We start from the raw sequence: 24,331 nt of genomic DNA, 5'->3' as shown, positions 1-24,331 counted from the left end.
CATGCAAAGTTCAAATGTTACTTTCAGTCCTTACTGAAAAGACCAGAGAATTTTCTGTGAAGTTCAGACATACAAGGCTCTTCAAAACCAAGCAGATTTTGTAACTATGTTTGGTGATAGATGTTAACTAAACTTGTGATAATTATTTTGGGTAGATCAAATGATTATGTTGTACGCCTAAAATTAATCAATGTCAATGATACACAATAACAAAGAAACAAAAAACCCAGTGGGATCTGGGGTAAGGTGGGCTCAATCAGACTCCGCCAAAATGATTTAGTTTCTCAAGAACCAAAAGAAATTTAGGACATAATCTCACTTACATGACTCCAAAGACTCTGAAAGGAGGAGGCATTTTTGCAGGGTTTCAGGGCAATTACATTTGTCTGCCAAGACCATTCTTAATTGATCCATTCAACATGTTTCCAGATCCCTAATGGTCACAGTAATAGCAACATCCCAAGATCAGTGAATATCTACATTTACGACCTTTGCTGGAGCTAACGGAACCCAGGACAGCACCTGTTCACTGGGAACACACAGTTCTAATATCTCATACTCTGGCCTAGAGGTCATATTTTGTGTGCCTTCCACAACCATACTCTACAACCCCGCTCGGAAATGTGTAGCTCACTTGAAAAGCACAGTTCCCTTAACTCTTCACTCTAATCAAGAGGAAATCCGTTTGATCATTGGAGAGAGACCAGTCACTCAAAGCGGGCAGAAAAATTGTATTTCAGAAATAGGGGGAAGAACAAATATGACAGGGATGGGCTTTCTTCAAATGCAGTTTGGCATGGCTGCTCTCACTTAATGCGTCATTTTACACCTTTCCATCTTTATCTCACTCCATCCTGGGTTTCTCCCAGCACAGCAAAAAGAGGCTGACCACAGGTAGGTCCCCTAATGTCCCTCCTCCCATGTCCCTGAAGCCTAAGGCAGCTTGCTGTCTGTCTCGCTGGGCCCCTGTCAGCACCCCATCCAGCCTGCTCCAGGATGTGAGAGCTGACAGGTCTCTTGGAATCCAGAGTTATGTGCTGGGGCCCCTCAGGCCTCTTTGGCTTCAAAAGCTTCAAGAAAGTGATTAACTTCTCACATGGGATCTTTCTGGTGAGAGTCAAGGAGCCTGTGAGCATTCCTTGTGTTTTTTTTTTTTTTTTCCATTTCCTGCATGAACCATTGTAACATGTTTGAGTCTATGGACGGAAGTGATAGCCTGTGGTTGTCTAAAGACCAGTGGTTGGGCCCCAAGATGGTCATAAACTTGATGAGACACAGGGACCTGGGAGATGATTGTGTGAACTTGGCTCTGGAGTCCACCCACTCCTTTGTGTATTTTCAGAGGATCTGGACACACGCTCACAGGCATACACAAAGTTTAGAAAGTAAAAATATTTTTCTTCTCTATGTGATTTGCACATAGTCATTTCTAGCCAGCCCGTGAGGAAAGGGAGCAGTAAGTGCCCAGAGCGAGGGTCATGAGCCTGCCCTCTCCAGCTTGCATGGGGAGGAGGTGGGGACACATGCGAGCGCTGCAGGCCTCACTCACCCTGAAAGCAAGCTATGGGGTCAGCCTCTCCATAGCAACCACAGGAAAGGAAAAATGAACATCTGAGTCAGTGTTCAGAAGTGCATCTCAATCACTACCATTGTTTTTCTTTGCATGGAATGCTGGGACATCAGAGCAGACTGGGACGTCCCTGAGGGCAGGGACTGGCCCTTTCCCCTTTGGCTCTTCCTCCCCAACCCACACCCACAGCCCCTGGGCTCAGCACTGGGCGAAGTTAAGCTCTGCAAGCAGGCTGAGCTGGCTTTTGCTGCATTCCCTGGGATGGAACTCGATCATCAGATCTCATCCTTGCTTTCTGCCTCTGGGCTCGACTCAAGTTTGTAACAAAGCAAAAGCGAACGCATGCATCGGGGAGCACCAGCTTGGCACCCTGACTGGGTCGGAGTCCAGCCCCCTGCTTCAGTCGGTCCACTGCCCAGCGTCCGGGCCTGGCTCCCGGGATGACCTGGCTCCTTGCAGACTTCCTGCCCGAGCCGGCCTGGTTAGCCTCAAGCAGGCAGCAGGACTCAGACTCCCCGAGTCTGGATGGCATGGACAGGCATGGACATGCACATGCGCAGAACAGGCAGAGACACAGGGAGGAGGCCGGGACACCCAGTCCGGGAGGGACCAGGCTGGAAGGGGTGGGGGAGGCATTACACACACGGGCTGAGACTCTCGAGACGCAAGCCACCAGGATCAGCCTCCTCAAGCCAGGCGCAGGAGGACACATAAGTCCACGTTTAGAACTTCACAGAAACCATGCTGCGTTCTTTCCTTTAGCCTTGTGTCTAGTAACCTGCCCCTGAGCAGGACGTGCCTGAGGGCAGGGACTGGTCCTTTCGTTTTTGTCTCTTTCCCCAAACTCATCCTTTCCCCAGGGCTTAGCAAAACGGCCCCTTGGCCAGCCTGCCCAGCTGACTTTAAAGAGAGACACAAACAGGCAAGCAATGCCCTCCAGACTGCCAGCCACCCTGACCAACAGAGAGATTTCTGAACCTTGTTAACTGACCCCCCGTTTCCCTGTTGGTTTGGTACAAATGAAGAAGCTTCTCCATCCACAGCTGAAGCCCTGAAAGATCCAGAGGTCTTCTAGGACTGGAAAGTTTCTCCTCCTCAGTGCAACAAAAGGTCAACTACTTTTAAGCCATGACAAACCTGGGGCAAAGTTAAACTAAAACAAAGCTCCAAACAATTCGGGTAACACACTTTGGAGTTTTTAAACAACGGTTGGCAGTGGCAAGGCAATGCCATACATGCTGATCCTTGGTTTGGTTCCTGGGAAGATTCTGGGGTCAAGACCTGGTCCTATCCCCTAACCCCACATGCAGGAAGCGAGCCCGTGTGAGGCCAGGTCGCACTGCCCCGAGACCCCCACACAAAGACCATGTTTATGCTCACACCGAGCCCTCATGGTTCCAGCACAGTGGAGGCCAGGGGGCCCCCACTGACCTCAGGCTGCGTGGCCTGGCTTCCGTCTGATGCCCCCTCATCCCCACAGGGTCAGACGCGCACTTTCCTCTCTGGTGGCATGCACTTTTGGCTCATTCTGTCTTTCCGGTAGCTGCAGCCTGACACGTAAGAGCCGCGCCGCGCCATGCAAGGTGAGGAACAGGAGGGCGAGTCTTCCTTCCCGGGAGGAGAGACAAGCGGGAAGCTGAGGATGAGCACGACATGCCCATGCTTGCTGGGGACGGCCAGGCCAGACCCCTCTCACCTGCACTGGTCATAAAGGTGATGACGGCACTGCTGATGCCCTCGTGGTCCCGGGAATAAACGCGCAACGTGTATGTCATCCCGGGATAGAGGTCTGTCAGCTGTACGGGCTGGGCCTGGGCCTTAACAGGGACAGTTTTTTTCGTATGATTGCCTGGGGAACAGAAACCTCAGTCAGCCTAAGGCCGGGCACAGGGAGCTGGAGAGGCAAAGCTTAGACGCCTGGGTGCCTGTTAAAGGTGGAGGCACGGTGGGGGCGGCGGGGGCCAGGCCGTCCCGCAAGACGCTGCCCCTCGTGAGGCTCTCTGTGCTCGCCACAGGCTGAGGCGCTGAGCACACTAGGACCCGCTTCCTTAGGCTCTCAGGGTGTCAGCCAGCGCTCTGCTGCCCTGAGAGGATAACTCAGCACCCCGCAGGGTGGCAGAGGGAAGCCGGGCCTCTGCTCCTCGGGCCGCACTCCCGGCTTGCCCTCTCATTTCTCGCCGCGTGAGCTCGCGCTGCGGGAGAAGCAACAGCCTCGGTGTCTGGGGGCGGGGTGAATGCTGGTCACGGGAAGCACTGCAAAAGTACGACAAACTAGCAGTTCTGGGTTCTCCAACCGCAGAGAACCGAGAGTTGGTTTTCTTCTCTCTCAGAGCTTTGGGTGCCCTTCCAGCACAAGTCTAACAGGCCAGCACGGTGGGTCTGAGCCCTCCGGAAGGGGGCCTTCCCCCAGCTACCCGGACCCCACTCCAGTCTCACAAATATCCAGTAAAGGAGGACCAGCTCAGCTCAAGCTGAGACGTGTGACCCTGGACGGTGTCTCTGACCTGTGGGCAGCTGGCGTCCCTCTGTGAGCAAAGTACAGTTGGGGGTCCACCTGTCCAGGGGAGACACTAAGAGTATGGATCCTAAGTAAAGGAATCCACACAGCAACGAGAGCGAGCTCACTGGGGTGCCGTCAAAACCCTTGTCCTGGGCAGGAAATGGACAAAGGGCCCTCAGCCAGGCCACCCCCCCGCTGCCGAGCAAGGTACCCCCAGACCACCACTGAAGGTGCAGAAACCCCTTCCTTCACCTTGAGTTTGCTCTGCCCACCCCTGCTGCCTGAGCACGTTATCGACTTCACGAAGCCACAGTGGAGCAGCTGAAAGGCCTCCCCAGGCCCGGGGGAGTGCCCGGGGCCTCTTTAAGGGCATCTGCGCTACCCACGGCGACTGCTGCCGCACCCACACAGCAATGCTTACTGTCGGTGTACTCAACCACAAAGTCAGTTCCGGGCCCGAAATTGTGCTTCCAGCTGATGTTGGCCCATTTACTGTTGGGGAGCACAGTGACGTTCCAGATGGACTGCTCGTCGGGGGCTGGCGGGGGTTAGAACAGGAGTTAGTGGTGAGGAGGGAGGAGGCACCGGAGACAGACAGACAGACAGGCACACACGGGCAGCCGGGACAGGGTAAGTAGGAAGGGGCCGCACACAGGGCCTGACGGAGCTCCAAGCTGCAGCCTTGGCGGCCAGGCCAGAGGTCGCCATCCAGGCATGAGCAGTACAGTCAGGGGCCCTGTGTATGAGGCAGAGCTGGAAACTGTGTGTCCACATAGGCGGGGGTGCGAACGAGAGAGTGGTGTGGGCCAGGCCACCGGAGGCCCTAACCAGGGTTCCTTCCCTTTTTAGGTCCCTTGTCACAGATTTCAATGGTGCAGTGAAAAGCCCTGTTAGCTAGGATGCAGACAGGGTGGGGGTTGTGGGGGAGATGTGCCTCTTTCCCATCAGCTACAGACATTCTACAGAAAGGAAAAAGGCATCTTGAAAAGCCAGTTGAGAGTCATGATGAGATCTGCATAAAGGGCAAGACCAAATGAAAACCTTATTGCGCTCCTGAAACTGGAGACGGAGAGTGGCAACTTACACGGAGCCCTTGGGGTCATTCTTGGTCACCAAGACGCTGAACTCTGTGAAAAATGGCCTCAGACCATCTAACGGGACTTGGGCCTGAAACCCCAGAGCTCCAAGAAGAGACAGTACGAATCCTTCCTCTCCCTTTCATGGGACCATAGAAGATAACTCCTTCTTGACACCCAACATTCAGAGGTCCAGATACCAGAAGAATCCTGTTCTGTTGGCTTCTTAGCACTGTATCTTTGATCTCCATGCAACACAGAAGACATTAATTATCTAGTTCCTATGAGCTGGGAGCTACTTTATTAAAGCCATCACACAAATCTGAAACCATAGCCTGTGGACAGGAGAGTGGCAGTAATCTTCAAACGTAATCATTTTTCAACATCCCAGCAGTCTAGTCTCTGTATCCCATTTCTCAGCAAAGATTTAATAGTGGAGTACTAGCATGAAGCCCTGTATTTCAAAGACTTTACCAGTGTGGCTCCTGTATATTTTATTAGCATGCAAGGGGGCACTGTCACCAACTCACTTGTCAAAAGTAAATGAATAGAGTACATTGGTGATGCATGTGTTCATTATCTATCTGACACGTGACTGAGTCTGCAGGGCTCGGGAAGTGATTAACGATCTCCTGGTCTGCACTCCAAAGAAGCGCCTTTTCTACTCCAGCCTCGTCAGCTGCCGGTGGTCCCAGGTGAATGGGATTCGTTTTAGGTGAGGAGCAAGAAAGAGATTCCATTGATGGCGCCAGGCCTTCTCTGCGGGCAGGGCAGAAGGCAGGCTTCTTGACTCATCTGTCAACGGTTTCCACTGTATCGGCTGTTTTCAGTCAGCCCGAATCCCAGCTCCTTAGAAGCTCATGGCTCTTTCTAGTGGGAGTGAATTGTGATTGGTTATGGTTTGGGGACTTGACATTTTCCCTCCTCAGCTCTGGGCCCTGGAAATAAGCCCAAGGATTTGGGTTTAAACAGTTTGACCACCAATACAACCCTGGCCCAAGGCTGACTGTCTTAAAGGTAATGGAAATGGGAGCACTATTAGATAAGGTCAAGCAATGGGAAACCAAATGATTTTTACTGGGAGGTGGAGGAAGGCTCTGCCACCTAGAAATACCAAGATGATGATCATTAAAGAGATGAAAAGCTCAGAGAGAGGCAGCAATAAGGAAAGCTATCAATGACTATAAAAACAAAAAGAATTGAAGGGAAGCAGGGATTGTTCTGTCAACTCCTGAGATGTGAGACTTAAGGGGTATCCCTTGAGATCAAAAAAGGAGAACTTAAGGACAAAGTCACATTTCACCCTGAAAAAAAAAGTAAACTTAGGAACAATCCTGTCCTCAGTTGTAAGACATGATAAAGATGTACATTCCTTTTGGAAACCCTGGGCAGCAGAGCCACTGTGCTGCGTGCAGGGAGCAGGGATGTCAAGAGGGCCCCGTAAGGACGAGCTCGGAGGGCAGCCCAGCCCCTGCGGCATCTCGGGTGTAGCTACAACTCTGCGTGCATGTCCACGGGCTCGTCCTCTGTGGCAGCAGGGCCAACCCTTCCAGGAGCAAGACCCACTCCCTGTCTTCATTCTCAGCACATCTCTTCTGTGAATTTGGAGCATCCACGTGGGACCCAGAGGCCCACCTGAAGCCTCCTGTGGCCCCAAAGAACACCCATCACCAAACTGCCAGCGGCAGCTTCTGACAGCCTAGCAGGTTTCTCCTTAGCCAACTTTTTCCTGCAGAGCAGGCTGTTACATTGTTGATACTGCAGCTTTAAGCCAAATCAGTTTTCAAGGTCTGAGGAGCATCATGTCAGCTACACATTGCGTGTCTCACTTACGGCTCACACAACTCCATGTAACTGGATTAAAGAAAAGACTCACACGTCCATTAAGCCTCCATTCTCAGTTGGGTGCTGAGAGAACACGGGTGGGGTGAGTGCAGCCCTGGCAGCTGGAGGGACGTGCCCAGGAGAGAGAGGGGCCTATGGCCCTGCAGCTGCTGGAGGAGCGTTCTGGGCGCTTCCCGCCAGCAGCCCTGCCGCCGCATCATGCTGGCTTGACAGTTGGTCTCTGGGCTCCACAAGCTGGAGGCCCTCCCCTCCGCGGTAATAGGAGTGTTTGATGTCAGTTCTCAGAAGCACTGCTGGGTCCCCGAGGGGTCTCCACAGGCTGCAAGTACAGAGCTTCCCGGCCTGGCTACCTGATGCAGGAACACCACATTGTCTGGGCTCAGCAGGCCAGCCCTGGGATCGATCCTTCCCAGGGGCCTCTAGAAAGCCTGTGGTTTTCCCTCCGTGTGTATATCCGGGGGTGTGGGGAATACGAGGGGGGAGAGCAACAGAGCACTTGCCAGCATTTCAGGACTCCTCGGCAGTACCATTTCCTGGAAGCTCTGACCTTATAAAAAAAGCCTATAAACCTGCTTTTCCAGGAGAGGCTCAAGGGAGGCGCGGGGTTCTGAGAACAGAGCCGCCTGGCTTGGCCGGCTACTCCCCACTCCCCAGGCTCTGCTGCAAGGCTAGGGCAACACGGCAAGGACAGGAGGCCTTCGTAGGCCAGCTGGCCAATGTCCGGCCCCTCTCCTTCCCTCCTCGCCCCCTCTGCAGTGCTCAGCCCTCAGCCGATCCCTCAGTATGTAGCTGGAGGCGGCCCTACCGTGTGGGCCCTGGAGTGCCTGCCTGCGTGGTTGTAGCCCTGTTAAAGAACAAGGATCTGAGCTTAGGACACGGGGTCTGAGTGGTGGAGACCCCCCAAAGAGTTGGGGCAGGGTGCTCTGTGCCTCGAGGCCACCAGCCTGAGAATCCAGTCTCCCCCCTCCTGTCTGGGGAGGCCTGCGCATGGAGGGGCAGGGGCATGGACGATGGGCAGTACCGGATTCTTGGATCTCAGTCCTGGAGGTGGTAGCGGGACTCTCCGTGGTGGTGGTGGTGGCGGTGGAGGCTGTAGTGGCTGTGGCTTCGGTGGTGGCGGTGGTGGTAGGTGCGACAGGTGGGACGGTGGGGACTGTTGTGGCTTCGGTGGCGGCGGCGGTGGCAGTGGCATCGGTACTGCTCACCGTGCCAGGCGCGCCCACCGTGGTCGGGGGCGACGTGGGAGGCGCTAAGGGGAAATGTAAAATAGCCGCGTCTGATCGGTCCGGCTGTCCCAAGGCTGGACGCACGGCCCCGCGTGCAAGGCAGGCAGCCCATGGGCCTGATGGAGCTGAGTGACCGGAAGGCTCCCCAAGCAGGACAGATGGGTCAGGCAGGTACAGGGCCGCGGGAAGGGAAGAGAATGAAGCCTGAGTGTTTCATTTTCTTCTCACGGCCTATGTGGCTCAAAGCTCCCAGCATGCACCCAGCCAAGGGCAGTGATGAAGATGACACATGTACTGAGTCGCTCAGACCCCAGGGATGACATGGAGTCCCAGGCCAAGCGCCACCCAGCAGAGGCCAAGCAGCATCACTCGGGTCCAGGCCTGGGGCCTGGGCCTTGAGATGGGCAGCTGGCAGGGCCCCATCTGCAGGGGCACCAGGAAGCCTGCCATTCCCAACCGTTCACTCCAAAACGACACTTCCTCCCGCCTGCCTGAGTTCTAATACCACCCAAACCCATCGACAGAGAGAGAAGCATCCCCACTCTGCGGGCAAGCCTTGTCCCGTGCTTCCTCTTTTCTGCCTCCATTGTCACCCCTTCCCCAGGCTCTCAGCTCATATTCATTTCCTGCCTCTCTTCCCGTCTTCTCTGCCCAGGGATGGTCCTTCCTGCAATTACCCCGATCCATCCTGGGGGCGACAGGGGATAAGATGGTTGAATGGCAGCACTGACTCAATGGACATGAGTTTGAGCAAACTCAGGGAGATAGTGAAGGACAGGGAAGCCTGGCGGGCTGCAGTCCAGGGGGTCACAAAGAGTTGGACATAACTTAGCAACTAAACAACAACCACCACCCTAACTTGTAGTAACTGCCTTTCTCTCTAGGACATTTGGGTCCTGGGCCCCGCCTCCCCAGTCCACAGTAAATGCAGAAATCCCAAGATATGAGTGAGGCACAGGCGGCCTGCTTTTTCGCATAAATCTTCAGAGGGCTTCACATCTGCCGTAACTCTTACTTTCTCATCTCCCATTCAAAGCTACTTTTTGACAGGGGTGAGCCATAGCGGGTTAAGTCTATCGTGACAGCGTGTCCATAGACCCTCTTTCTTTCTACAGAAGAGCCGTGGATGCTAACAAAGGGCTGGCCTATTACTCTTTAGTTCCAGTACTGCTAATGCTGAGAAGAATGATGGGAAATCAAGAGAGCCAGGGATACCGCTCCTTATCTTCTATCTCCTGTGATCTGACCAGCCTACTTTCTGGTAACAGGGCAGAAAGTCACTCAGCTGTGTCTGACTCTTTGTGACCCCATGGACTGTAGTCTGCCAGGCTCCTCTGTATATGGAATTCTTCAGGCCAGAATACTGGAGTGGGTAGCTGTTCCCTTCTCCAGGGGATCTTACCAATCCAGGGATCGAACCCAGGTCTCCCGCATTGCAGGCAGATTCTTTACTGACTGAGCCACCAGGGAAGCCTAAAAATACTAGAGTAGGTAGCCTATCCCTTCTCCAGCAGATCTTCCTGACCCAGGAATCAAACCAGGGTCTCCTGCATTGCAGATGGATTCTTTACTTAACTAAGCTATCAGGGAAGCCCTTAAGACACAAATAGGTAACTCTAACTTCCAAGGAAGAAAGATATCCTATCTTATCTCAAATCTCCAGAAGTTCAGGAAAATACTATCCATACTCCCTAGAAGAGGGCCGGAGCAAGAAAGAAACGAGAGAGAAAACTGCCAGAAAGCTTCTCTCAAGAATTAAGAGATGTTAAGCCTTCTCAACAAGAGCCTGACCAACAAAAGCCCTTTTCATTCCCGTGGGCCTCCATGTTACAAGTCCCCCATAGAACAGGAGAACTGTTCCTGGGATCCCAGTTGCTTCCCTATTTATAAGATCAGAGGCGTTATTGGGCCTGAGGGTGCTGATCACAGAGGTCACAGTGGGCAACTGACCGTGCCCCATGCATTCCAGAGATTCCTGGACAAGGTCAGGACAGACAGCGCTACGTTCTCCAAACCCCAGTCAACACGGACATCAGGAAGGTGGGCGTGAGGGGAACATGTAGTGGGAAAAACTCTCCCTCTCACAGTCAGTATTCAAGGATGCATTTCAAGTGGCCCAGGCCTGGAATGCAAGCCTAGTGTTTCAAGAGATCAGCCAGCGGGAATTGTCCTATCCCACTCACCAAGACAGGCAAAGAGACAGATGCACACACACACACACACACACGAGTCTGAGATCCACAGGGCAAAGGCGAGCTCCCTCCTAGGCCTCGTACTGGCAGCTCTATGGCCATGGATGCACATGGGCTTTTCCTGCTGTTCTGAGTTGCTGGAAGGAACCCTGAGAAGCTATTTTGTCCATCTGGACAGAACTACTCTGATTTGGCTCCTTATCAATAGTGTGTTTCCTAATAGTTTCAGAAGGCTCACCTTTGCTATGACTACTTAAAAGACATCATCAAAAAACTGACACTCGCTTCTAAGTCACCCGCCTCTGTAGAGTGCAGAGATGCGGGCTTCCCCCCACGTGCACAGTGGTTCTGCGTTCCAGCCCCGGGAGACTACACACACTCTCCTGTGGGCGCTGGTCCTCCCACGGGCAGGGACACATGCTCAAGCGGACACAGGGCTGACTGGAGGCCCACATGCGTCCCCCCCGGCACTGCAGCGAGCAGCCCTAGAAACAGAGATGTGGAGAGGGCCAGAACAAGTCCTTCCTGGGCTCCGCTGGGCAGAGACAAGAACGAGAATTGAAGATGCTGCCACGGTCTCAACCCCTCCCTCTCCGGTCCCTCCACCCAGTGTGGCTAGAGCAAGGGTTTTCTCTGATGATGGCTGCTGCTAAATGGCTTCAGTCGTGTCCGACTCTGTGCTACCCCATAGACGGCAGCCCACCAGGCTCCCCCGTCCCTGGGATTCTCCAGGCAAGAACACTGGAGTGGGTCGCCATTTCCTTCTCCAATGCATGAAAGTGAAAAGTGAAAGTGAAGTCGCTCAGTCATGTCCGACTCTTAGCGACCCCATGGACTGCAGCCTTCCAGGCTCCTCCATCCATGGGATTTCCCAGGCAAGAGTACTGGAGTGGGGTGCCATTGCGTTCTCCGAGCCTAGATGCTTTTCCTTCAGCTTGGCAGCAATAATCAGGCGTTAGCGAGAGGGGCCCAAGAGGAGTGGGAGGAAAGGAATCGCGTCCCAGGTGCCCTCCCAGAGGATGCCCAGCACCGCAGGGGCAGTAGCAGCGGTGCTTTAGCTGGCCGCGGTCACAGCTGGTGAATCGGCACTCTCTCTGGTCCACTGCTAACAGTGTCTGTTGTCCCAGGGATGGACAGGACCAGAGAGACTGGGAGGGTAGAGGCAAGAAGGCAAGGTTCTGGGGGAAGGGCTGGAAGTCAGGAAGTGAGCTGTCAGAGCTGTGTGCAGGCAGGAGGGAAGGGCAGGCTTTCCAGGGAAACTGTCCCGTGTTCAGGTCTAAGGGGATTCAAATGCCTTCAATCCCCGGGGCGGGGTTAGGGTAGCAGATAAAAGGGAAATAAGGCCCAGAAGTGGGGCTTATAGGCAGAGTGGCCCACGGGCTGGACAGACACATTGCTGGGCTGGGATGCCATCTCCAACGACAGCAGAACCAATACGGTCACTGCCCAGCAGAGACCACCAGGCTGGCAACTGCGTGACGGAGGGCCAGGGCAGTGACCGAGAGCGGCGGAGGGCCAGGGTGGTGACCGAGAGCGGCAGAGGGCCAGGGCGGTGACCGAGAGCGACGGACGATGGAGGGCCTGGGCGGTGACCGAGAGCGGCGGAGGGCCAGGGTGGTGACCGAGAGCGACGGACGATGGAGGGCCTGGGCGGTGACCGAGAGCGGCGGAGGGCCATGGCGGTGACCGAGAGCGGCGGAGGGCCAGGGCGGTGACTGAGAGCGACGGAGGGCCAGGGTGGTGACCGAGAGCGACGGACGATGGAGGGCCTGGGCGGTGACCGAGAGCGGCGGAGGGCCACGGCGGTGACCGAGAGCGGTGGAGGGCCAGGGCGGTGACCGAGAGCGACGGAGGGCCAGGGCGATAGCCGAGAGCGACGGAGGGCCAGGGTGGTGACCGAAAGTGATGGAGGGCCAGGGCGGTGACTGAGAATGACGGAGGGCCAGGGTGATAACTGAGAGTGATGGAGGGCCAGGGTGATAACTGAGAGTGATGGAGGGCCAAGGTGGACCTGGAGGCACAGGACCCCTCCCTGAAGTACTCAACCCAGTGTGTTATCTAACATACTCTGGAAGACGCCCCAGCCAAGGCCAAGGGTTTTCCACCAGAGTTTTGGGTGACACCATGCAAGAAATGAAGAAAATTAAGAGACAACATGTCTCTTATTCATCTTTTGTCACCCAGAACCCACCACGGAGCTGCCCAGCAAACGTTGGCAGATATGAGTTGAGCCAAACACAAGGGCAGCAGTTCCCAGACATTCCAAAGTGGATGGCTCGGTCCAAAAGTGTCCACCTGGTGCACAGACTACCTTGGCCAAATACAGATGGCCAGACAGATGGGCAGCAACCCTAAGAGACTGCAGACATGGGCACAGGAAAGGGATCATCTTTCCTGGGTGAGAGGAACACATCAGTTTGGGGGGAAAACACCCACAACTGGCGAGAAAGAGAAAGAAGGGAACAGCGGGCTGGGGTCCAGACCACGCCAACGATGGAGACCCTGGTGCCTGGCGTCACCTGGCGCCTTATAGGCTGGGAACAGCCGATGCTACTGGCACAGCTCATTTACCAAGAAATGCCCTGTGCCCTGCAGAAGCGGAGCCCAGGAAACACGTGACCGACAGACAGAGGTCCCGGCTCCCTCTGCACACCAGGGTGAGAAGGAGGAAGTGGGGGTTTGGAACTACACGCATCCCTCTCACACCTGCCACACGAGAGGGGCATCACAGCCCGGCGTGGATCCCACCAAGCAAAGCAAGCTCCCTGCCACCAGGCCCAGCTGCCTTGGGTCCCCGGTGCCAGCATGGGGAGGGGACTGTGAGCTGTTGACCAGAGAGCTCCCAGGTGATCTGCGTGGCTCCCTCACTGCCTCTCTCCTTCCACCTCCACTGAGTGGTTTCGGGACCCTGGGCACTTGCTGGGCCAGCCCCAGGGGCGCCCATGCAAACTCAAATCAGGAAGTCAGGGCCACCCCCAGGCTGCACGGACGGCCTTCCCCCAGTCTCCAGGCCCAGGACCCGCTCTGCCTCCCATCCCAGCAGAGGTGGGGAGGCACTGGCTGTTGGCCTGGGTTATCTGAGGGTAGGATGGAGGGGAGGGGAGCACGATGACTGCGCACCACCCAGCGGTCTGGCTGACGGGACAAACACAAACAGAGGAAGCAGGGTACGCAACAGAAACAGAACCAACCTAAAGCGAGGGGGGCTGTGAGTGAGCGTGGAGGGGAACCAAGGGGGGAAGGTGGGGTCCTCCACGCAAGCCAGCCCTCTAGCCTCCTTGCTGCCTGCAGCCTGAGGCAGCCCCGGTGCACCCACCTCACGGCCTCTGCTCTGCCTCGAAGGAGCCCGGGTCCCTGCCCAGCCGCTCCAGCTTGAGGGCCGGCCTTGCTGATGCTCCTCAGACCACAGCGTGAGGGGGCTTGGGCCCCTTGGAGGGCAGGTCACCTCCTGCTCCGGACCTGCCCGCCCAGCTCCTCACGGTGTGTCTGCCTCCCAGACCCCGGGAGTGGGCACTGTCCTTAACACCCAAGACTGAGAAGCTGGGTTTCTGCAGGCTGACGGGACTCTCAGCCCATGGCGTCCTCTGAGACTCCAGGTTGGGGGTGCCTGGCCTATCCCAGGACACAGACTCAATGAGTGGAACCCACGGGAGATGGCAGAGCTGGTGCCCGGCCCCATGCAGCATGCAAGGCCAGCATGCACGGCACGCTCACCCTCGGGTCACCTTTTCAGGGGGTGGCAGCCTGACCCGGAGACAGGAGCCAGCTGCCCCCACCCCCAGGGCACAGCAGGTCACCCAAGGGCTCTGGGCCTGCGGTGCTCTGAGATGGCAAGCTGGGCAAGGGACCAGGTGCTCAGAGGAGATAACCACTCAGCTCCAGAGAAAGCTGCAGCTCCAGCGAGCAGGTCTGGAGCCTCTGAGTGGGCTCCCTTCCAAGCCAGCCGCCTTCGTTAGTGAAGGGAGGGGAAGGCGCTGGCTCTCCTCTGGCCCTGCCCCTCCCCCCGCCTACAGGCTCCTGCAGAGTCCGGCTTCCTACCCGCTGAAAGGGTGCATGCTGAGAGCATGCTTTCACCCCAGGCCTCTCCCTCTGTCTGCCCCGCTAGGCTGGCCTCCACCTGCGCTGCCCCATGCCACGCCCATTACCTCTGCAGTTGGTACAGTACCTGCGGTTGGCGTGGCTTCAGAACACGGCACCCAAGATAGCCAGAGAGGGAAAGGGGGAAAGAACGAGAGGGAAGAGAAAACAGCACAGGTGAGACCACAGGACAAGCAATCACAGGAGAGACGGTTCTGGCTCAAAGTGACCCAGACGGCATGGCTGGGTGCTGGCCACAGCCCTGTGGATACCACCTGGCCTTTAGGGATTGTGTTCAACCCCACGGGGGTCTGCCACGCTCCTACAGAGAACCTTCCTGGTTCTTGGAGACCCTTCTAACATCTTTGCTTCTATTTCAACTTGAGGACATCTAGGAGGTGGCAGCAGAAACAGTCTGCCTAGAATGCATGTCCCCATGTCTGTTTTGAAGAATGTGTCCTTCTCTAGCGGGGCTGATCTTTACGAAGGAGCTGGGTGATCCTCGATGGTGCCAGGAATTGAGGGCATAAGACAGAGGTGTATAGGAGGACACCAACCCTAGGCAAAAGGAAGCCTCCTTTATCCCCAGGGGCAGGCAGTGGGTAGCTGAACCACGCTGGGGTGGAGGGAGATGGAGAATGGGTTTGGTGGCCCTCCCCACACCGCCTCAGCCTGGAAAGCTGGGGCCTGTGATGGACGGGAGCACGGGGCCCTGTCCCGTGTCCTGCCGCCCACTGGACTGCATGAAAGAGGAAACACAGCTGCGGACTGAGCCTAAAAGGAACTCCTGAGTCTGCTGCAAAGTCCTTGGCTGAGTGGGGCTGAGCATCCCTCTTGTTCTCTTGCCCCCGGCACTGAGATCCTTCCCTGCAGTGGTCACTGGAGCTGGGCAGTGGGGCCTTGTTTCTCTGATGTTCAGTATTGGTGGGGGCAGGAGAAGGGAGGGAGAAGAGGCTCTCTTTATGTATCTCCTTGTAGAGTGAAGTAGTCAAGAAAGTGCACCATCCCTGGCCTGACCTTTGGTAACAGGCATGTATCAACCACTTACCCAAAGTCACCCAGCCCTAATACACTGTCCAAGTACCCAAGAAACTGGAAGGGAGACTGGGGGAGAGGGGCATGTTGTGTGGCTCACTCCGGGTTTACAGGCACAGACACACAGCACCGTCAGCCTTCCCCAGCTTCCGCCTGGCCCCTTGCCCCTCTGCTTCGGTGCTGGCCTGCTGGTCAGGGGAGCAGGGCCGGGGGAGGGCCGCGGGACTGCTTGTGGAGCTCAGCTGGGAGCCTGGGGGGAGGCAGCAGAGGCAGCAGGCCTGGAGGTACCACTGCTCTCCTGGGCTGGGGGTGGGGATGCCCAGGAGGCCCCCCAAGCCAGGAGACCTCAGCCTTCTTGGGAGAGTGCTGGACGCGATAATCTGTGGTCGGTGTCAGAGGTCCCTAACCACATGGCCCCTTCTTTGCAGCCTTCCCTTGTAGACTCAACCCCATCCCCCGCCCAGCCACGGCACTTCCGTCACCCAAACACAGCACTGCTCGTGGTGAATCACAGTTGGATCCTCTTGTGGGCGTCCCTCCTTCTAGACTGGGGGAGCTCATTAGTTTTTATATCCCTGGTTTTTGGCACAATTGTCCGGCACCTCGGGCAGTGGCTGTTGAACAGCCCACGGTGCCTCTGGGGAGGCAGAGCCCCCACCCTCTCTCACAGGGGGTCTGCGGATGGATGCCAGGGCTTCCAGAGCCTCTCCCACCTGAGAGCTCCCGGACGCCACGAGCAGGGGCGCCGAGCGCCCTCTAGTGGACATCGCGTGAGCGCGCAGCTCCGGGCCGGGTGCCCTCTAGTGGACATCGCGTGCGCGCGCAGCTCCGGGCCGGGTGCCCTCTAGTGGACATCGCGTGCACGTGCAGCTCCGGACCGGGCGCTCGCGGTGGGAAGACGCCAGAGCCCAGGAGAGGAGCTCAAGTGCGCTCTCTGTGCAGCTGGCTGGGCCGACGGCTGTTTCCCAGTTCCCTGTCTTCTCAGCCTGACAGCTCACTCCCTTCAGGCCGCCAGGAGGGCTACTACGTCTGCCTCCTGCTCGACCCAGGACGCCGGCAGTCAGCGTCCGTCACGCCTGGTCTTCGTTCCTCTCAGCGCCAGGCACCCTCAGAGAAGGGGCAGCCCCAGGGGCCACCTCCATCACAGCGCTGCCTCCCTCATCTGGCAAACACCTTCCTGCTCTGTGGAGTCCGTGAGCACACTTACTTCCAACGTGCTTTCTCTCTCGTCCCCTCAGCTCAGCCACGACTCACACTCTCTTCCGTATATCCCCAACAGTTAAACAGCTGAACAAGTCGAGGCCACGTGGGGATCCAGGTCTGACTGGGACAGTATGAAGACGTGTCTTCCAGGTCCATCGCCGGCACCTACCTGTCAGCACGCAGGCTGGCTTCTCCCTCTGGGGGCCTGCGGGCCGCGGCCCCGCTATCCCAGGAGGCCAGAGGCCAGCTCAGGGTTTCTCTAGGCATCTGCACTCCCCGGGACCATCCGCCCCGCGGCCGCCGCAGTGCACCTACCTTCATTCGGGGGTGCTGGCGACTCCTCCGTGACTGCTTCCCCTGAGCCCACCTGCGTCCTGGCACTGAGGGAAAAGCGGTAGCGCGACACGGGGTCTGCTCTTTGCACCGTGAACTTGGTCTGATTGGGAGAGAAGTTTTCCACTATCTGCTTTCCTACTTTGGTTCCATTAACTGGAGAGAGACAGGTAAGTGGAATTGAGCTTTAGCAATGCTGACCATGATGCGTTATATATAAACTGCTGCTGGAAGGAGGAAGCCTTCTCCACTCTCCTGGGAAGGGAACCCATGAAACCTGCTCCTGATCTTAAGGACTCGGCCTGGGAGACGTTTTAAAGGCCGAGTGTTGGGCCACAGCTCCTCTCTGGCTCTTCAATGACGCACCAGGGTTAACACGTTCCCACTGATCTCATTATTGCTAGCTCAATACAAGGTTATGTGGCTGATTCTGAAAGATTAAACTTTTAATCCTCAAGCCTTTTCAACAAGGACAAAACTTGAGTTCCTTTTTTCCTTTCAACAGAACTAGGGCAAAACCACTAGAGCTTTTCATTATTAGTGCCTCCTTTGTAAAAGGCCTATTCACTATATATTCACCTCTGTTCACTCAGAGGGGGAAGGTCAGGTCCAGAGATGGATTCAGAATCACATTCAAGCACACAGTTGGCTATTAAAATCCTTAATAGCACAATGCCTGCCCTTTGAGCCTCACATTAAGGCATAACATCACCTACTTTAGAAGACGTTTGAAAGTCTTTCAAATAAATAACACTCCTGTCCCTGCCTGGTGATGCTGAATTCTTTAGGTGAGGTCATCCCAACCCAGGCTCCTGAGTGAGCCAATATTCAATACTGAATATTCAATATTCCATGGCAACTCCACAAACAGCTGCTTTACCAAAAATGGCAACTTGTTAAGGTGGCTCCGAGGGTCAGTGTCGTGTGGATCCCTGTGCATGTACTATCTGCCTAGTGGATGGAAGCTCTGTCAGGTAAGAAACGTTCTGTCCTAGACCTTTAGGAGTTAGAGACTCTAAGATTCCTGAGCCTGGGGGTTGAATCCCTCATCAGACCAGACGTCCCCTATGCCTCACCGGCTGACTGGAAGCCCCCTGAAGGAGCAGCTGTGACAAGAGAGCAGGGATTGGGTCTCGCTTGCCTCCCATAACCCTATAGGAAGCTTTTTCCCTGCCCCTTGCATCCCTCCACAATGCCCTGTGTACCCAGAGGCTTTCTACTTTAATTCCTTAGGAAAAGTGGTGAGAATGGGGTTTCTGATTCTCAGATTATCCAAGAGAAAGAAGGGCAGAACGTACAGGCCACGTATTTGAGAGTATATCCAATCAGGATCCCATTGGGGTGTTCTGGATGATCCCATTCCAGGTTGATTGTCTCCAGGTTGGGCTGCCGGACTCGGAAACGCCTGGGGGCACTGGGTACTTGGGGAAGGAGGAGAGAGCAGGGGACATGGGGGAGAGAAAGGGGCGGGCAGGATGAGGAAAACAAGAAACAAAGCACAAGTATGAAGGCATTGACCTCTGGACGACCCCTGTGCTGGGTCGCTGCTACGCCAGAACCTGGAGGGCTATGAGGGGGCTGGCACCCACTGCCTCATCCGGGATGGCATCTCCCCGCATCTAGGACAAGCACAGCTCAGACTTGGTTTACATGGGGAAGGGTCAGTCAAGTTCTCCTTTAAAAACTACCCTGAATACAGCACACATTAGACTCTGATCCCGCAAAGAAGCCTCCAGGTTGGGCAGAATCATCCTCAGGTAGGAAACCAATTTTAGCCTCTGTTTGGTAACAGAAGCCACGGTTCTCAATCTTCAGACAAGGATTCTCACCACAGGGTCAAAGTATCAAACCCTGGCCTCTGGGCTGAGAATGCCAGGTTCAGGGGTGAGGAGAAAGAAACCCACGTTGGAACATGTGGATGGTGCCAGGAGCAGGAGCAATGGGGAGAGGCTGGTGATGAAAACCAGACAAGGAGGAAGGGATACAGGAATAAAGAAACAAGGGAGAGGAAACAGGAGAGGAAAAAGGAGGAGGGGCAGAAGAATGGGGGAAAATAACAGTTAAGAAGGAAGGAGAAACAAGAGGGCTTGGTCTGAGGGGCCTGGCAGGAACAGGAGACGCGTGGGGACATCCCCAGGTGTCCAGCTCCCAGGACCAGGGTGCCCCCTGAAGGACAGCCTCTAGGTCACAGCGGTGACAGGAGAGAAGGTTCTTGGGGCTGAGGCTGGCGAACCAAGCAGATGCCTCCTGGGAGTCCAGGTGCCTTCTGGGAGTCCAGATGCCTCCTGGGAGTCCAGGTGCCTTCTGGGAGTCCAGGTGCTTCCTGGGAGTCCAGGTGCCTGGGCTCCCTCAAGATGCTGTGGGCGGCTCCTGCAGTGCCCTTGGGAGTCCGTGTGCACAGCCTGGCCAGAGTTCCGTCAGCAGCCTCACAGTCTTGTTCTGACATAGAACCGCCCATCGGAGCAGCTGCCTCGGGGACAGCACTCCATGGGTGCCATCAGCATGCCAGTCATCCCTCCATGAGGTTGTGCAAAGGTCAACTTGTGTCATCCGGGTAGAGGCGTGCTGGAGGCGCTTGGGGCCACTCGGCCACGCCACCCGTGTCCTGCCCTCCCCGGGGAGCAGCAGCCGGACCTACCTCCTTCCGGGGTGGTGAACTCCTTGGTTTCACTGCGAGGCCCATCGCCTCGCCCATTGACCACAACCATTTCCAGCTTGTAGTTACTGTAGGGGAAGAGGCGGGACACCACACCACGCAGGCGGTCGCCAGGGAAGCCAGCTTGCTGCCTCTTCTGAGACACCCACAGGTTCTTCAGCAAGCTGCTCTCCCTCCAGTAGTAGGCCTTAGGACAGAGGCGGGCTGGTGAGGGCTCGGCCGGGCAGGGCAGGGTTAGTTGTTAGTGGTGGTGCTGGTGGTGACTGGTCTTCCCTTTCCTGGCCACGGGCTCCGAATTGCAAAGGCCCTCAGCAGCCCCACGGAGGGCTGGGGGAGGCACCTGACAGTCCCCGATCATTAGCCACTAGCGTGTGGGGACCGATGTCAAACCAAATAGAGTTTTTGTTTTCGATCATTTTCTGAGCCGTGTTGTCTCTCTGGGGAACAGGCATGCTGGCCAAACGAACAGCCGAGATGCTCCATCTTGAGACTTATTTCCAAGCAGGGATTAGGTTGCTCAGGGAGTCTGTACCAAAAGCACAAATTCGAGCCAAGGGCCCAGGCATGGAGAGCTCTTTCCTGTGCTCAAAGACCACATCACCTTGAGTTAGATTTAGTATGGTTTAGATTGGCAGCAGACAGGAGCTGAAAAGTAGCAGGTTACCCCCAGAAGTCTGAATACAAGACAGGGTTGATTTAGTCCTTTAAAATCAAAAGCTTCCTTTTGATACTATTTAAAAACCCTTAGGATAGTGACATGTCCAAGCCAATGAGAGACCAGGCTGTGGGATGGCAAGAGCTGGGGTGGGATGGGACAGCCTGTGGAAGGTGGTAGTGCCACAGTCAGAGGCTGTGGCATGGGGTGTGATAAGCAGTGGGCGGGAAGCCCCAGGTCAGGCCGTCACACCAGCATCACCTGGGGCCTCCAAGAACAAGGTACGGAGGAAGTCCAGACTTAAGAAGGGGACCCAAAGAGAGCTGTAGCCAAAACTTCTCCCGGCAAGTAGGTTAAAGGTGCAAGTTGGGGAAGAGCTCATTCAGGCATATATATCAGCTCACTTTCCTTCCTCGGTCTGCCAAATCCATTTCCCTAGAAGAGACTGACTCCCTCTGTGCCACCAATTGTCCATCAGCCAACCCCCGATGACCTCTAAGGCACAGAACCCGTGTTACCCCAGGGCCACAGCCTCTCCAGGAGTTGTAAATAGAGCAGCTCATCAGGGAGAGCCTTGAGTACCCTGGGTTATCTCTCCCTTCCCATTCGAAGAGAGAAACATCAGGGAGAGAAGAGGCGGCTGGGGGAAGTCAAGGGCCATAATAACTGCAGTTGGCTGTGACAACAGGGAAGGGTTTGTACCCTTGTAGTAGCTCTTCCGGTTAGTTGGGGCTCCATGAAACCAGAATGGGTGAGGCAAGCAGCCCAGAAGGGCCTGTAGGAGAGGGGAGGGGTGTAGCTCAGCGGTGCCTCAACACTGCCTCTGAAGATACACGTGTCCTCACACATGGAGGGCAAGCATAATGTGTTCTGTGTGGCCAATGCAAACCCAGCACCCACCTGCCGAGCAGACTCTCAGCACACCTGGTGCAGGAGACACCTGGTGTATCTGTATTTTTTCTGAGTCTATTTTGAACAGCTCACTCTAGACATCCTGTTTTTTGTTTTGGCTGTGCTGCATGGCTTGCAGGATCTTAGTTTCCCAACCAGGCCAAGGAGCCGAAAGTGTAGAGTCCTAACCACTGGACCACCAGGGAATTTCTCGGACATCATCTTAAACCAACTCTGGATCCAACAACTATCCCAAGGACCCCTTCCAAACATCTCATGTACCGCGTCTGCTACCCCCTCGCCCTGTTAGGGAGCTGTGTGGTTAGATGGGGGCTGCAGCTGCTTCCTCACTCGATATTCTCTGAGCTGGCCCTGGACCGTGTCGGAGTAGACGCGGTTCCACTGAAGGCTGATGGCGGTGCTGTTCAGGACTCGGATTTTAACATCTGTGGGTGCAGCCCTGGGATCTGCAATGTGTCGGGACAGAGAGCTGGTTATGCAGGTGGGGCTGCCCCTCCCCGACGCCAGAGTCCCCTCTGACTTGCTTGCCCTCTGCTGGTTTGTGCCTTCAGCCCACTCTGGACGCCGGGCACTCCCTCCAGGCCGAGTGGCGTGATGGCACTCCACTGTGGCTGACGCCGGGCACTCCCTCCAGGCTGAGTGGCGTGATGGCACTCCACTGTGGCTGGCGCCGGGCACTCCCTCCAGGCCGAGTGGCGTGATGGCACTCCACTGTGGCTGGCCTCCCGGTGGCTTACCAACCTTGCTGTTTCCCTTCTAACCCTGTCCTCACACTGGAAATAGTCCCCCTTGAGTGGCATTTGTTTCTTGCCAGGGCCCCGCAGGAAACACTGCCCACAGACTGAAGACGCCCTAGCCTAGTTCAGGAAAAGACTCTGATCCTGTGACTACCTGCAGAGGGAGGGCCACTGCGCCCATAACTGGCTCTCTCCCCTGTTTTTTCTACTCTGCCACAACAGTGGTTCTGCCCTATCCCCTCTAACATGTCGGCTGCAGGGTACACAGATGCGACGGAAATGGTGGGGAGGTCCGTGAGTCCATGGCTAGATGCTGCCTTTTCCATACTTACCCTCCAGAAGTCCCCACCGCCTTCTGTCTGGAAGTGTCTGCCACCATGGAAATGAGGAGCGGGATGGACAGAGGGCCTGCTGATCCCCGGTCCCTATCTCCCGAGGGGGTCCAATCCACAATCACCTCCAGGGAAGCGGGGAACGCGGCCCGACCCTCACTTCCTCCTAGCTCACTGTCGTGAACCCCACTCGCCCTGCTCCTGACCCCAGCACTGGCCCCCTGAATCCACTCTTCCCCAAGACTCTCCTCCCTCCTTCCTTCGGGTCACCCCACCCACCTCCATGGTTTCTTCTCGGCTCAGACCCAGATCCACCAGGGTATGGATTACCCTGACCAGGAGGGGCGTCCCTAACCCTCCTGCCTTGCTCAGCAGCCTGCAGGACTGTTGTGCTAGGGACAGAGAGGCCCCCACTGTCTGGAGAGGCAGGTACACACTTCTACACATATCCCACAATCACATTGATTTATCCAGTGACAGCCTCCAAAGAATTCCTCTTTTTATGCCCAGTGTTGCAGTGGCTGGCCTGGAGTGTTCGGTCTGGGGAGCTGTGGACTTTAGTCCCTCCAGGATTCCCCTGGGGAGCCCAGGGAGGAGTCTGGCCTGGTCCTGCTTCCTGTGGAGGCGTCTAGTTATGGCCTTTGGGTCAGATGGTCCTTGGGGCTAGCAAGGCCTGCCAGTAATATAGACCACAAACCTGGGTTCTGTTCTCAAGCCTGGAATTTGCTGTTGTGCAGTATGGGCAGGGGTTTCCCTTGCAGGACCCCAGTTTTCACGTTCATAACATGAGAGTATTGGACTGGGTGACGACGTTCATTAATTCTAACTAGCATTCAGATGATACCATCTCTGCTCCTGGCACTGCCTGGGGCCTGTCTGCTCTAGGTCACTGCAGGAAACCCCTCTTTCCTGGTAACTAACTGTCCTCCAGGATGCTCTTAGAAGACCCGGGGCCCACGCCAAGGTTCCTGGTCTGCGGGGGTGGCCTGGGCAGCCCAGCCGTGCGGGCCTGGGGTGGAGGGAGGGCGGGTACTCACAATCTTCTCCAGAGTAACCGATGACAGTGTCCGGCTCAGGGCCCTTCCCAAAGTCATTTTCAGCCTGGACTCGGATCTCGTAGGGCACATAGACGGGGGTCTGCCCCACCACGTAGCGGGAGCCCCACACGGTGACATTGTTCCAGGTCTCGCGGGTCTCTCTCCGCCGCCACTTGACGATGTAGCGCAGGTTGGGGCCGAAGGCGGAGGTGGCGTTCATGGGCTGAGCGGGGAGAGGCGGCAGGAGTGGTGAGGGCGCCGGTGAGGAGCCCGGGCCACCCCGCTCGCCCTCTTCCCATGGCAGGCCCCTGTCCCCAGCCTGCCCAGCCGTGGCCAGCCCCTTGCACAGCTGGGGAGAGCCTGCCCCCCACTCTGAGTCCCCCGGGAGCCCGGAGTCCTGTGAAGCCAGCAGCACGCAGATCTTCCACCCAGGCCCCAGTCCCTCTGACCTCACAGCCCCCCCTCGGCAGGTGCACAGGCAGTAAAAGTGTTACTGTCAACAGGACTCTTTCCAGTGATGGAGCAATCAGAAGCAAAATGCACGGTGAGGTAACAAGCCTCCAAAGTCAGAGAGGAGTGGGTTCTGGTTTAGTCATGGCATGCCTGCTGCCAATGAATCAAAATTCCCGACTTCAGTCCTAGCGCATCCACGCCTGTCTGCCCTACCCTTCTTACAAGGCTGGAGCTGGGAGTGGGCATAACTCTGTCTTTGTTCTCCAAGGGCTGGTCCAGGAACCCGTTCCCTGGGCGCCTGCAATACGGAGCTGAACCACTTCTTGGCAGGTCCTAAAGGTGAGCCCTGGAGTCTTAAGTCTGGGCTCAGCCCAACTGCCAAGGCTGCTGTGAGACCAGGCCCTCGGCAGACAGTGATGGTCGTGATTCTAAACTCTGCATCTGTCTATTTCCATTATGCACAGCAACAGCACAAAAACGTTAAAATTTCAG

At 56.1% G+C, this 24,331-nt stretch overlaps 1 protein-coding gene across 21 annotated transcripts in view; it reads right to left on the bottom strand.

Annotated features, from left to right (window-relative positions):
* The window catches only part of NFASC (neurofascin), a 202,073-nt gene that overhangs the window by 16,372 nt on the left and 161,370 nt on the right, over positions 1-24,331 (bottom strand). For 7 of the 21 annotated variants that reach the window (XM_061381961.1, XM_061381960.1, XM_061381963.1 and 4 more), the window contains 9 exons: positions 23,387-23,609; positions 21,611-21,726; positions 19,696-19,900; positions 18,356-18,478; positions 17,040-17,213; positions 14,575-14,589; positions 8,013-8,240; positions 4,492-4,608; positions 3,267-3,419 (listed from right to left, as the gene is read on the bottom strand). In XM_061381961.1, the coding sequence (XP_061237945.1) occupies positions 3,267-3,419; positions 4,492-4,608; positions 8,013-8,240; positions 14,575-14,589; positions 17,040-17,213; positions 18,356-18,478; positions 19,696-19,900; positions 21,611-21,726; positions 23,387-23,609 (1,354 nt within the window). The remainder of the gene's footprint in view (positions 1-3,266; positions 3,420-4,491; positions 4,609-8,012; positions 8,241-14,574; positions 14,590-17,039; positions 17,214-18,355; positions 18,479-19,695; positions 19,901-21,610; positions 21,727-23,386; positions 23,610-24,331) is intronic. The other 14 variants (XM_061381972.1, XM_061381974.1, XM_061381976.1 and 11 more) reach the window with 8 other exon arrangements.

Source organism: Bos javanicus, chromosome 16 (assembly GCF_032452875.1).
Source record: "Bos javanicus breed banteng chromosome 16, ARS-OSU_banteng_1.0, whole genome shotgun sequence".
Lineage (NCBI taxonomy): Eukaryota > Metazoa > Chordata > Mammalia > Artiodactyla > Bovidae > Bos > Bos javanicus.
This window is presented reverse-complemented; position numbering and strand designations above follow the sequence as displayed.